Source organism: Oryctolagus cuniculus, chromosome 15 (genome assembly GCF_051225735.1).
Source record: "Oryctolagus cuniculus isolate XC-2025 breed Fujian yellow rabbit chromosome 15, ASM5122573v1, whole genome shotgun sequence".
NCBI classification, from domain to species: Eukaryota; Metazoa; Chordata; class Mammalia; order Lagomorpha; family Leporidae; genus Oryctolagus; species Oryctolagus cuniculus.
The window spans coordinates 74,314,639-74,327,374 of record NC_142881.1 but is presented as its reverse complement, the minus strand read 5'-3'; the positions used below and the strand labels follow the sequence as shown (position 1 = coordinate 74,327,374).

At 55.3% G+C, this 12,736-nt stretch overlaps 1 protein-coding gene across 2 annotated transcripts; it reads right to left on the bottom strand.

The window, feature by feature from the left end:
• Positions 1–402: 402 nt before the first annotated feature.
• RGR (retinal G protein coupled receptor) lies at positions 403–10,990 on the bottom strand. 2 transcript variants are annotated; one of them, XM_002720984.6, is made up of 7 exons: positions 10,863–10,990; positions 8,731–8,887; positions 7,586–7,707; positions 5,103–5,256; positions 3,675–3,792; positions 1,732–1,845; positions 403–1,252 (listed from the first exon to the last, which is right to left on the bottom strand). In XM_002720984.6, the coding sequence occupies exons 1-7, from the start codon at positions 10,939–10,941 to the stop codon at positions 1,121–1,123; spliced, it is 876 nt and encodes a 291-aa protein (XP_002721030.1). In that variant the 5' UTR covers positions 10,942–10,990; the 3' UTR covers positions 403–1,120. The 2 variants fall into 2 exon arrangements, with proteins under 2 accessions (XP_002721030.1, XP_089170248.1); XM_089314122.1 differs by lacking the exon at positions 1,732–1,845.
• Between the last annotated feature and the right edge of the window lie 1,746 nt (positions 10,991–12,736).

Below are 12,736 nucleotides of genomic sequence, written 5' to 3'. Positions count from 1 at the left end.
GCCCCTTCCCGGGGGCTTGTCTGTTCCTCCCCTCAGCTCCTGCCTGCCTCCTTGGTGTTTTCTCTCCATCACGAGACTGCCTGTCCCTTCCGGATCACTCATCCAGCCATCTCCATTTCCCTCTAGCACAGTGGGTCCTGCTGAGGACTTGTGTGCCTGCCATACCTGGTCCCTGGGGGGCTGACTACATGGGTGGGCCAGGGGTGGACAGGGACCCCTGTGTGAGCCCTTGGGTTCTGCAGGGAACGTGAAAGCTCCAGTGGGCAGCAAAGTGGTGTCCTGGGCAAAGGACAGAGCTGTCCCGAGCCCTGGGGACTCTCACCTGCAGGGCATGACCAAAGCTTGTACTAGTAGCTCTGTTTTCATGAACACCTTCTCTCTCTCTCTCTTTTTTTTTTTTACAATTATTATTTTAAAGATTTATTTAACTTGAAAGAGTGACTCAGAAAGAGAGGCAGACAAAGAGATCTTCCATCTCCTGGTTCACTCCCCAACTGGCTGTGACAGTTGGGGCTAGGCCAGGCTGAATCCAGGAGCCAGGAACTCCATCTGGGTGTCTCGCGTGGGTGGCAGGAATCTAAGTACCTGGGTCATCATCTGCTGATTTTCCAGGCACATTAGCAGGGAGCTGAATAGGATGCTGAGCAGCTGGGACTTGAACCAGCACTCTAATATGGGATGCTGACATTGTAGATGGCGGCTTAACCCATTGTGTCACATCACTGGCCCCCAGGAGCACCTTCTCTGTGTTTGGTGAGTACATGTCCTCTTGTTTGCGCTTCACAACAACCTTGTGAGTCTGTATTCGTGTCCTCGTGTTAGGGGTCAGGCGGCCCAGTGATTTTCCCCAGGTCTCTTAGTCTCCACGTGGAGGGCTATGACACACACCCAGCCCTGCCTGGCTCCAAAGTCCCAGCTCCTGCCATTCAGGCTGGTATCTTTCAGAATTCCTGCGTCCAGTCTAGGGCCAGGCTCTGTGGGGCCCCCAGGGCTGCTGGATGGTATCTGGGGCTTGGCTTCCAAAATTGCTGAGCAGGACTCTCTGGGGCAGCCTGCTGGCGTGGGGCTCGGTCCAGGTTGGCAGAAACAGTCCAGGGTCTGAGCAGCCCCATACGGAGGCTCACTGGGCCCGGCCCCGCACGCTCCTCTGTGGCAGGAGACACTGCCAGATGCCCCTGCGGATCACCTCGCTGCCCAGGGCGTAGTTGACGGCATTGACTGTGGGCACAGTTTTGGCGATGAGGGCAGGCACCTGTTGTGGCAGAAAAGCCCAGAAAATAAGGTTCACAACGTCTGTTCCCTTCTCCAGTCCCTCATGGTGACCTGGTCCCCCTCCCACTGCAGCTGCTGATCATTTGTCCTCAGCTCCATCCTGCAGCCCCGGAGCCTCATCTGACTGGTAGCGCTGAGGAGACCTGTGGAAACTCACTCCTCTCCTTCACGCTCACCACTCTCCCCTTCACTGGGCGCCAATCTCAGCCCCTGGGCACAGAGTGCATATTCACCATCTGGCTGCCTCCCTGTCATCTCACAGGAGGTGCCACAGCATCAGCAGCAGCTGCGGTGGCCCAGGGGTTGGGTTGGGGGGTAGGCAAATTCCCTGTGCCTTGTGAGTGTTCAGAGGAAGGGAGAAAGAGAGAGATCAGTTCAGAGGCTAGAATGCCAGAAAGAGAGAGGGGCTGGGACCAACACGGAGAGCAAGAGGGCTCCGGGAGCCAGAAGTGTCCGTACCATCTGCAGTTTGGGGGAGATGGAGCTCATGTCCGCCACGGCTGCACACAGATACAAGACGGCATAGGGGCCCCAGCAGAACAGCAGTGTCCTGCCTGGCAGAGTGGTGTTCACCTGGGGAGAGAGTGTCATGGGAGGCATCAGGTCGCTCCAGGTGGCCCCTGCACCTCACCACCCCACACACAACTGAGGGCAGCAGGTGGCCCCTCAGGAGCTCTGGACAGCATGGGCCAGGCTGACACTGCAGAGGAACTTGGAACCTGGTGTTTAAGGCTGTATGACCCTAAGCTTGTCACTTGAGCTTACTTGGCCCCCGCCGGCTCCTCTGTGAAGTGGCCTGATGGTGACTCATAGGGACCAGGCAGCTAGTGAATGTCCTTCCTGGTCCCCACCCCAGAGGAGGCATCCTGGGCCTGGTGACGGTAGGCACAGGGTCCTCAGGCTGAGCTGCCCTCCAGCCTCAGCTGTCCCAGAACCACTTTGCTCTCAGCAGCTGCAGCCACCAGGTGGGATGGTGTGAGTTACAAGCAAGGAGCAGAGCGGGTTTGTGCAGTGGGTGATGGGCTGATAACCACAAGGGGGCGGTGCAGCTGCGCTAATACGAGGGGGTGCACATCCGGTGCTCTGATATCTGGAAGGAGGGGCCCACTTCTGCTCCCTGTGTGGGCTCAGGGCTGCAAATCCGACTGTCATACTCGGCGTCTGTTTTCTCATTGACATGGATCTCTTTAACAACCAAGGCTGCTTAAGTCAGGAGAGGACACATTCTCTTCAGTTTGGGGTTTTTAAAAATATATTGACTGGGAGGCATTTTTTCCCCTCCAGTGGTCCCTCCCTCATTCAGAAGAAAAACAAGGGCTTAATGTTGATGGAGAGGCTCCCAGGGCAAAGCTGAGGCGGGAGGAGAAGCTGACTCCTCAGCCAAAGACCGTGTCATCTCTAGAAATCTCTCAGGTTGCAGCTGAGCACCCAGCCACCCGTGGTGACCTCCAGGGAATGCCGCCAGAGCTGATGGCTTAAAATGAGGACTCCCGCTCCCCGTGGTGGTAGCTTTGTCTCCTGGCTGACTGGATCTCCAAAGTGTGTGGAGGCAGGGCTCGGGAGGGAAGCCTGGAGTGGTGTCTGTGCTGGCCAGTATCATGGGAACCAGCAGGGAGATTCTGTCCCAGTGCAGCCCTGGCCCTCCTTCTGTGCCCTCAGAGGAATGTGCAGCTCTTTTCCAATTCACAAAACCATAGAAATAATAAGGAAGGGGCAGACTGTGTGTTTCAATGGACCATGTGGGCGGTGGCTCTCGGACCTGGCTTTGAGCCAACTCTGCTATTAAGAGGCTGGTGGCTTTTGGCTTAGCAGACCCCTGTCTGCATCCGTTCTGACTGGGACACAGGGCCAGTAAGACCGCCCTTCCTCAGAGAGTGACTGCAAAGCTGAAATAACAATGCACCCCAAACATTATGAATGTCTCGGTTTTTAAAAACCTTTGCCACTTGTTATGACTCATTTGCTAGATTGTCCAGGTGACACAGTTAAAAGGAAATTGTGGTGAGAGAGTATTAGTGCAGAAACTCAGAAACAGCCAAGAGGGTTTTTTGCTTTTCTTGGATGAATGTGCCCGCAGGTGTGGTTTTCTGTTGCAAGTAACAGCCTGTGACTGTGAGGAAATTAAACACCTCCGAGCAATTTAAAAAACCTGCAATTTGGTGCTGAGCCTCAAATCCTTGGGAAGAATGAAATGCAACAGCATGGGTGGTGTCCAGCAGGGAGCCTGGGTCCGCCCTGACGCTCACTCCCTGGCCCTGGCTATCCCAGCAAGGGAGGGTGGTCAGCAGCCCTCACCTCTGTGCATGCTGGATTCTCTCCTGGTTGCTGGCATGTCGTGCATGTTCCCTGGTGTCCCTGAGAGGGACGGGGGCAGTTCCGCTGCCCTTGGGGCTGGCACCTACCTGCAGACGACCACTCTTGGCGAGTTTCTGCTCCATGAGGCTGTAGGATGTCAGGGTGATGAAGAGGGGCATGAGGAAGTTGAAAAAGGCCATGGTGATGAGGAAGCTGATGAAGTTTCTAAGGACAAGGGGCGGAGAATGAGGGTCAGCTCTCGGGGCTGGTCAGCTGTTCCCCCAGGCCCACCAGCCCCTGCGTTAGACAGTCAGAAGTGGGGAACCGCCCCCATCAGACAAGCACTCAGGGTGTGGCTGCTCCTAAGTCTTGAGTGAGCTCCCCTCTGGGGCCAGGGAGCTACAAGGTCCTCCTAGAACTTGCCTGTGGGAGCCTGGGAGCTGAGATGAGGCTGCAGTGCTGAGCCCTGCTGTCCTATTTGCTCTCCAGACACAGAGAACGGAGGGTGTTAGTATAGGAAATATGATCACCACATGGTGGCAATGCTGCTGGGCCAAGCAAGAGGAGGGGACACTCAAGGGAGTGTTCTAGGCACAGGGACTTGAAAGGGACCTGCGGATGACAACAAGACTAAAGGGAGCCGGCGCCATGGCTCAATAGGCTAATCCTCCGCCTTGCGGCGCCGGCACACCGGGTTCTAGTCCTGGTCGGGGCGCCGGATTCTGTCCCGGTTGCCCCTCTTCCAGGCCAGCTCTCTGCTGTGGCCAGGGAGTACAGTGGAGGATGGCCCAAGTGCTTGGGCCCTGCACCCCATGGGAGACCAGGAGAAGCACCTGGCTCCTGCCATCGGATCAGCGCGGTGTGCCGGTTGCGGTGCACCGGCCGCGGCGCGCCGGCCGCGGCGGCCATTGGAGGGTGAACCAACAGCAAAAGGAAGACTACTCTCTGTCTCTCTCACTATCCACTCTGCCTGTAAAAAAAAAAAAAAAAAGACTAAAGGGACCACAGAAGAACTTGGTAGTGACCATGGGGAGGTGGGAGCAGAGGGGAGTCACAGGGAGGCAGGTTCCTGGCTGGAAAAGGGAAAGTCACACTACCTTGCAGCTTTCCAATAAGAGAGGATGGGAGGAGGGCTGCCAGGAGGACCTGACTCCCAAGGAAGAGATCTTACGATTCTTGGAATCTATCAAACCAAGGGTCCCTCTAAGAACCCCGCAGTCAGAGCCAGGACCCAGTGGTGAAGATGGCAAGGGGAGTGGAGCTCTGGGGCGGGTGTGACCCACTCCAGGCTCACTGCATGACACCCTACCTGGGCTCAACCCTGTGCCCTGATTTGCATCACAGTCCCATGACGGGGCAGTTTTTAGACAGGCTTCCCCCAGCCCCACTGTCAGCCTGAGTTGAGACTGCCAGTCATGACTTGAGACTGGCTGGCATGTGTGGACATTTCTCTCACTGGGATTTTCAGCTGGGATAGCCTTGTCACAGGGACTCCAATCCCAGATCCTCTCCAAGCCACTGCTCCCCCACCTTACCTGTCCCCTCTCGAGTAGTCCAGGGTGCAGCACGTCCCCAGCGGCTCATAGTCATAGTGGCCCCAGCCCAGGAGGGGGAGGGCTGCCCAGAAAACCGAAGACAGCCACACAAAGAGCACCAGCAGCACGGCCGTGTTCCACGCCAGCTGGCTGCCTGCACGGGGCAGAGGAGGAGCGACAGCTGGGCACAGGGGAAAAGAATGGACTTCATGGTCATGTGGGGTGTCCCTAGCTCTCAGCTCTGAGCTTAATGCTGCACGCCTCGGGCAAGTGAAGGGCTTCTCTGAACCTCACCTTTCTCCCCCACCAATGGAGTGATCATTCCCGCTGCAAAGGATTGTTAGGCAGAATAAGAAGAGGCTGGATGGTGAGGGTCTGCAGGCAGATCCGCCACACCAGCTTCTTCAAAGGACAGAGCGAAGGAAGCAGTGGCAACGAGACACTTGAGTTCTCCAGGGCCAAGGGTAGAAAGGAAGAAGGGGAGGCAGTGGCTCAGGGGAAGGGAGGTGGGAGCCTGGCTTTCCACCCTCCTTGGCTCTTGCTCGGAAGGGGACCGCTGTCTCTGCTTCTAGGATACCCTCTGAGACCACTCAACTCAGGGGCTGGGGCTTTGTCTCAGTGCCGCTGGCAGGGGCTGAGTCCCAGAAGCCCCCCTGGGTGTGAGCCAGGCCCGCCGAGCTGACCTCCTCCTGTCCCCTCTGCTCGTGCCTGCTCTGTGCTGCAGCCTCATTCGGCCCTTCCCATTTGGTGCTTCCTCCTGGACCTGGCTTCACAACGCCTTTCCCGGATTCCCTCCAGTGTCTCGGCTTTGTTTGTCCCGCTCCTTGGTAGATGAGACCCCAGGTGAAGGACAGGGCTGCAGATGGAGTTTGATCAGCAGAGAAGAGCAGATCTACAATCTCCCTTGTCTGACACTGCTTCTGTTCACACGGCCCCAGAGAGCGTTCGCTTGGATGTGCCCCCCACTCGGACTATGGTCCAAATGTTTGTGTCCCTTTAACATTGACATGTTGAAGCCTTCACCACCATGTCACGGGATTCCTTTGGGAGGTAATTAGATCACCGAGTGGAGCCCCCCTTGGTGAGCCTGGTGTCCTTTTAAGAAGGGACACAAGAGATCTTTCTCTTCCCCATGCAAAGACAAGGCAAGAAGCTGGCCATCTGCAGAGCCAAAGGGAAGCCCTCGCCAGGATCTAGCTTGAACTTGAGGCCCTAGAGTAGGGATTAACTGCTCTCTGTTGAAGCCGAGAGGCCTGTTGCTATCTGAGTGTGGATGTGTGTGCATGCATCGCGCACGCGCGTGTGTGTGTGTGCATGTGCATGTGTGTCTGAGGGAGCTCTGAGGGCAGGGACTGGGATATGAGTGATAGGAGAATTGCCCCCAGGCCATGTGGGTGGGAGGGGCTTACGCAAAACCACTGGAAATGAGAGCTCCACGGGGGTTGGTGCCTTTGCTGCAGGCAGGAGACTGTGCCCAGCCGGTGTACAGCAAGGGCAGTAAGGGCAGCTCTGCAGTTCTAAACAGGCCGTGCCCAGGGCTGGCCATGGACCCCACAGCCCCCCCTCTGCTGGGCAAATCCACAGCTCAGGACTTGGAGCTCGGGGAGACAAAGGGAGTCGTCCAGGCCACACTCCACCCCAGCTCTGCCCCCATGTGGCCCTGAGCAAACTGCTCAGCTTCTCTCTGCTTCTGCTTCCTGAGCTGCAGGCTGGGGCTTGCTGTGAAGGTTGGAGCTTGTTTACATATCTCTGGTGGAGACATGGTGTTTTATTTTAATATGTACCACAATTATAAAAACATTAACCTGTGGTTTCACATATGCTGGTTGGGGATGAGAGTGGAGCCAGTGTTTAAAAATTTGAAGGGAGTCATTTGTAAGGAAAAAATATTCAGTAGAAGCACAGTAGGTGGTATCCACTGGCATGGACAATGATGACAATGGCATTGACAATGCAGCTCAGGAACTTGGAGCTTGACTGGCTTTCTTGAAGTGCTGGTGTGGCAGAGCCCCATGGAAGTGTGATGTGCTGGGGCACATGACTTGCTCACTCTCAGGCTCACTCGCTCTCTCTCTCGCTCTCTCTCTATGTATCTCTATCTCTATCTTTTTCTCCCCCGACGTTACCTCCCTTCCACCCCCAGCAATGCCTACTGCAAGGATGAATTCTGCACCCACAATCTCATTTGATTTTCAGAATAAAACTCTGAGATAGGTGATTAAAATCATCTTGCAGAGGAGGAGACTGAGTTCAGAGGATTCCTGACTTGCCCAAGGCTGCAATGAAGGCAGAAGCAGCCTTTGCAGCTGGTACCCCTGCATATTCTCCCACCCTCCCTCCAACAAAGTCCTGCATGCTACACACCCCCAAAACTCCCCCAGTACCTGGACCTTAGTCCTGACACTTCCCCTCCACCCCGTCTCCTTTCCTATCCACACTTCAGGGAAGTCCCTCCCCTCTGAGAGTCCTCCAACAAGACGTACGTGTGCAGTAGTGGTGGTAGCGTCCCCAGGCGATGGCTGCGCTGCCGCAGATGCTGGCCAGTGCCGTAGCAAAGCCCTGGAAGCCGTGAGCCTGGCAGCCGTCCGAGCCGTAGGGCCAGCGTCTGTGGGAGACACTGGGCATTGCCCCCTCCTCTCCATCCCTCCCACCTCCCATGTTCCTGGACATAGGTCCTGCTGCTCCCAGGAGGGCCTTACAATCTGTGTATCCTTATAAGGCATCTGGGGCTTAGAGCTCAAGTCATTGGGCTGAAGGGGTGGAGCCTGGCACAAAGTCTGCAGGCCCAGTGGTTTCACTGCATCACGGTTGGGCTGAAGTGTCTCTGGCAGGATCAGGTGCCCCTGAGCCCAGGAGAGCACATACCTTTATTCCATAGGTGGCGAAACCCAGGCTCAGAGCGGAAGAGATACTGATCTAAGATCACACAGCCAAGGCAGGCAGAGTCCGAGGGTGGACCCAGGCCTCCCAACTCTCAGCTCGTGGGTCAAGCAGAGGAGGCAGCTGCAGATCATTGTTGAGGGGAGATTCCTCACTGGCTCAGACACCAAGGCCTGGGCAGCTCCAAGCATCGGCACACAGGGGGCTCCAGCCCCTGTTTGCAGTGCCCACAGGTGGGGAATATTCTGTCTGCTTAGGAAAGCATCTAGAGGCTCACAGGGAGACCCTGGTGGTACACGAGGAGTAGCAGGCATTGGTCCAAATAAGGTGTGCCTTCACAAACACTTAACTGAGGGCTGCCCAGGTGCCAAGCATTGTTTAAAGTTACTTACAATTAATCAAGTGCAACACTTCCAACTGCCTGCGTGACTGAAGTAATAATATCCAATTACAGAAGCCCAGAGCACGGATCCAAACCTAGGCTGCCTGGGCACCAAGCCCATGCTTTTACTCCCCACAGCCTGCCATCTCTTTGGCCAGGTTTGGGCAATGCTTGTGTCCAGAAGTTGGCTGTGGTCCTTCAAAGAGAATCTAGAATTCGGATTTAGCCTAGTTCAGCCTGCGCACCCTCTGCCCTTGGGACAGTTTCCGAAAGCAGGAAGAAGAGCTCTGCGCTGGCTGCCCGGTGCCTGTGGACCAGGCCCCAGGCAGGGCCCCAGAGCCCGTGGACTGGGGATGCGGTTGGTACCGGAGGAGGCTGGATACGGCTGCAATGAGGGCATTCAGGCTGATCCCACTGTCTGCCACAGCCAAGCTCAGCACCAGCAGGTGGCTGGGGGTCCACAGCTCCGGGGTCTTGCAGAAAGAGAAGATGGTGAGGCCATTGAGGCTGAGGCCGGAGAGTGCTGGAAGGAAGGGAGGGTGGGGCTGGCATTGGGGCTGGCGACGCCCACCTGGGGTCAGAGCAGGGTCTTTGGGGCAGGGGCAGCTTCAGCAACCTCCCATCTTCGTGTCTAGGAACCCTCCCAGTGCAGTTCTTCAAACACAGCCATAGATACCAAAGGCTGTAGACCCACGCCCTTTCCTCCACCACCTCCCAGCCTCATGGGAAGATGGATGAGGAAGACAGTCAGTATGGCACAGCCCGGTTTAGCAGATACCGACGCTGCAGAGCTCACACCGTGTGCCAGGCACCGTGACGAGCACTTTACCTGCATTGTTTCGTCCAGTCTCCACTTGCACACCCTCCTCCCTGTTTACAGCTGGGGAACTGAGGCTTGGAGATGTGAGCTAACGGAGCCCTAAGTTCACAGTCAGGGGTGCTGGAGCTGGGGATGTGAACTTGGGTCTTTCAGATGCCAAAATGCCTTCTCCGAGGGCTGTGGAGCGACATCAGGGAGAGCCCTGGAGGAGAGGAGCTGACACCAGATCTAGGAGCTGCCCAGGATGCTGGGTTTTCCCGGTGACAGGTCCGACCTTGGATTTTGGCTTGGTTGATCACATGCTGCCCCTTGAGCTGTCTGAATCTCAGCTTCCCCCCACCTAACAGGTGAAACAAGGGAGGGAGGATCCTGCCTTAAAAACTGTTAGCACTGGGGCTGGCACTGTGGCACAGTAGGTTAAGCCTCTGCCTGTGGTGCCTGCATCCCATATGTGCCCCAGTTTGGCTCCCAGCTGCTCCTCTTCCAGTCCAGCTCTCTGCTATGGCCTGGGAAAACAGTGGAAGATGGCCCAGGTGCTTGGGCCCCTGCACCCACGTGGGAGACCTGGAAGAGGCTTCTGGCTCCTGGTTTCAGAATGGCCCAGTTCTGGCTGTTGCAGCCATTTGGGGGAGTGAACCAGCAGATGGAAGACTTCTTTCTGTGTGCATGTGTGTGTGTGTGTGTGTGTCTGTAATTCTGCTTCTCAAATTTTATATAGATAGATAGATAGCATGGAAGAGCGTTCCAGAAAGAGGGAGCAGTATGTGCTAAGATCTAAAGTGGTAATGTTTCACAGCACATTTGAGAACCCAGAGGGGTGCCATATTGTAGGAGTCTCAGAAAAGGAAGGAACAATCTGGGGACACAGTGGGGTGCAGGGCCTCTAGGACCAGCGTAGGGACCGTCACTCCCTCTCCACGGTCAGTTGTCATTGGGTGAGACAAAGTGCTGAGCATCTTTCTGGATTTGCTTCGGACGAGAGCTGCTTTCCCGACTCAGCTAGCTAGGGCTTGGCCCAGCGCCAGGATCCACACTGTCCCTGGTTCCGGCCTCAGTGAGCATCTTAGGGCTCCTGGGTTGAAGCCAGCATCTCGTGGGCACTGGGAGTCCCGAGAAGGGAAATACTTAGGGTTTCTAGAGTGGAAATACTGGTAGGGCTGGAGAGGGTGGGAGTAGGTGAACTTAGATTCCCTGGCGTCTCTTTAGCCCAGTGCGTTGTACCCACCAATCCATTTAATCGTCACCACCACTCATGTAGGACCCATCACAACCACCCATCAAGACACTGAGAGTCAGAGGGCTGAATGGCTTGGATCCAGTCACCCAGACAGCAGCTGGCAGAGCTGTCTGTCTCCAGAGCATTTGGGGAGTCTGAGCTCATACAGGATTCTTAGCAGGATTTCCAAGAAGTAGATTAAATGCTCTCCCAACTGCAGGTTCGTGAAAAGCCCAGCAGCCTGGCTCTAGGTCCTCTCCTTGGTAGAAATCCCCCTCTCAAAGTCTCTACCCCTTGACCTGAAGCCTCACCCGGCTTTCCTCTCTGCACCCCGCAGGTGCAGCTGTCTGAGGACCACAGGGATCCAGGCACCGAGGAGCAGGCAGCCAAGAGGATATGACACCCGAGTTGGGTTTAGGGGCATCTCCTTGCCAACTCCACCCCAGGTCTCTCCTGGCTCACCTTCCACCAGCAGCACTGTCCCCACAGCCAGCACCTCGAGCTCCTCAAAGCCAGGGGGTAGGGTCCCAGGTTCTGCCATCGTTGGCCTTCCTCCCTGCCAGCAGCTCAGCTCTTCTCTAATTCCCCGAAGTCAAGCTCCTCCCTTTTAAAGGGCCCTTCCACGTGCTGGCACATGCAGGGAATTATGCTGGACTTGGAGCCCCTTCTTGCTGCCTCCCCCCACCCCCAAATTGTCCTCCTGGCCCAAGCAGAAGGAATCCATTCACCAGTTAGACAGTGCAGCCTTTGTGAAGCCATAGTGGAGCCCTGTTTCATTCATTTCAGCCCCATCAGGCAGGATTAAGGTCCAGGGATTCAAATGGTGTGTGGCTGAGAGCTGACTTGGAAAAGAGTTGCATAACCAAGGGAGGGAAGCACACGGAGGGATTTGAGCTGCAGCTGTTCCTGAGCACTGGACAGGAGCCAGGTTCTTCCATGCTTGTAGGTGCTGACGAGCTGAGCCCCAGTGTACATATGTGTGCATGTATGTGTGTATATGCATGTGCATGTGTGTGTGTGTGTAGGCTTGCATGCGCACGCTTGTGAACACTGGGGAAAGAATGAGGTTTTAAAGTCACCCACTGTCACAGAAAGAACCCTGGCTAAAACTAGAGACTGCAGTCCCGTTTCTGAATCTGCAAATTAACTAGCTACATGCTCTGGAGTGGGGCCCTTAGGCCTTTCAATTTTCTCCTTTGCAAGGTAAGCCACTTCTGTCCAAGACCTGTTTAAGTTGTGGTTAGAAGAAGGCACCCTGAGTACTGACGTCAGGGCTGCATTTCTGGTCTCCCACAGAGCCCTGGTGTTACACAAGGGTAAAAAATATCTTCCAGGACACTGCCTTAGAACAGAGGGACCGCTGTCTTCTTACGTGTGGCCCCCTGATCTGCTAAGACCTCTGGCATCTACAAAGGTGGTTTCGGCACAAGCGTTGCACTGGCTTGTCGTGAGGTTTACATCAGAGGACGCTGGTTTAGTGCAGCTCAATGCGTTTTCAGGTAAATAGGCCAAACCCACCATACAGCTAGTGCCTGCTGAGGGCCAGACGCCATGTTAAAGCATCTTCTGATGACTCCTAAACAATACCATCAGGTCTCCTTTCCACGTCAGATGGAGAAACTGAGGCTAAAAGCAATTAAGAATCAGCCTGAGGGCACAGGTGTTTGGCTACTGGTTAAGGAGCCCATGTGCCATGTGAGAGTGCCTGGGTCCAATGCCTGGCTCCAGCTGCCCGCTAATACACATTCTGGGAAGCCATCCACATGGGAGACTTGGTCTGAGTTTCTGGATCCTTGGTTTGTAGTCTTGCCTGTTGGGGGGCATCTGGGGAATGAATCAACACATGGGAGCTATCTCTATGACTCAAACAAAATAAATTTTCTTTTGTTAGCAATATGGATTTTAAAAAAAGAATCAGCCCAATGTCATGCATTAATTGGTGGTGGTGCTGGGACAGAAGTCCAGTCTCCTGTGTCCCAGGCTCAGACACTTCTCATTGGTACCTTCAGCCAACAACTCAATCTGTTCTGTGCACACCCGTTTCCCGGACTTTCCTCTTACATACAAGCTTAGCCACCCCTCAAGGCCGAGCTCATGGTTGGGTCTTCCCGTCTCAGTTTTTATCCTGGGCCTCTGGTTTCCTTGTTAATACACATATCAGTTTCTTTTCCATGCCTGCAAGATCACACAAGACTTCACAAGACAGGAGGAAAAAGGGGAAGGTGGGGAATAGAGGGTAGAGTGTGGATGAGTGGAAGACGAGTTGAGGGCATCCCAGACAGAAGGAGGGAAAGGCAGAGATGTGGGAAGGGCCGGGGTGCTCTTCCAGTTTAGGG

Coding starts and splice junctions, on each gene's coding strand:
- RGR (XM_002720984.6), bottom strand. CDS start 10,941: ATGGCAGAACCTGGGACCCTACCCCCTGGCTTTGAGGAGCTCGAGGTG. Junction 5,257..7,585: donor CTACCACCACTACTGCACAC/GTACGTCTTGTT, acceptor TGCCCCGTGCAG/GCAGCCAGCTGGCGTGGAAC. Junction 3,793..5,102: donor GACTACTCGAGAGGGGACAG/GTAAGGTGGGGG, acceptor CCTTGTCCTTAG/AAACTTCATCAGCTTCCTCA.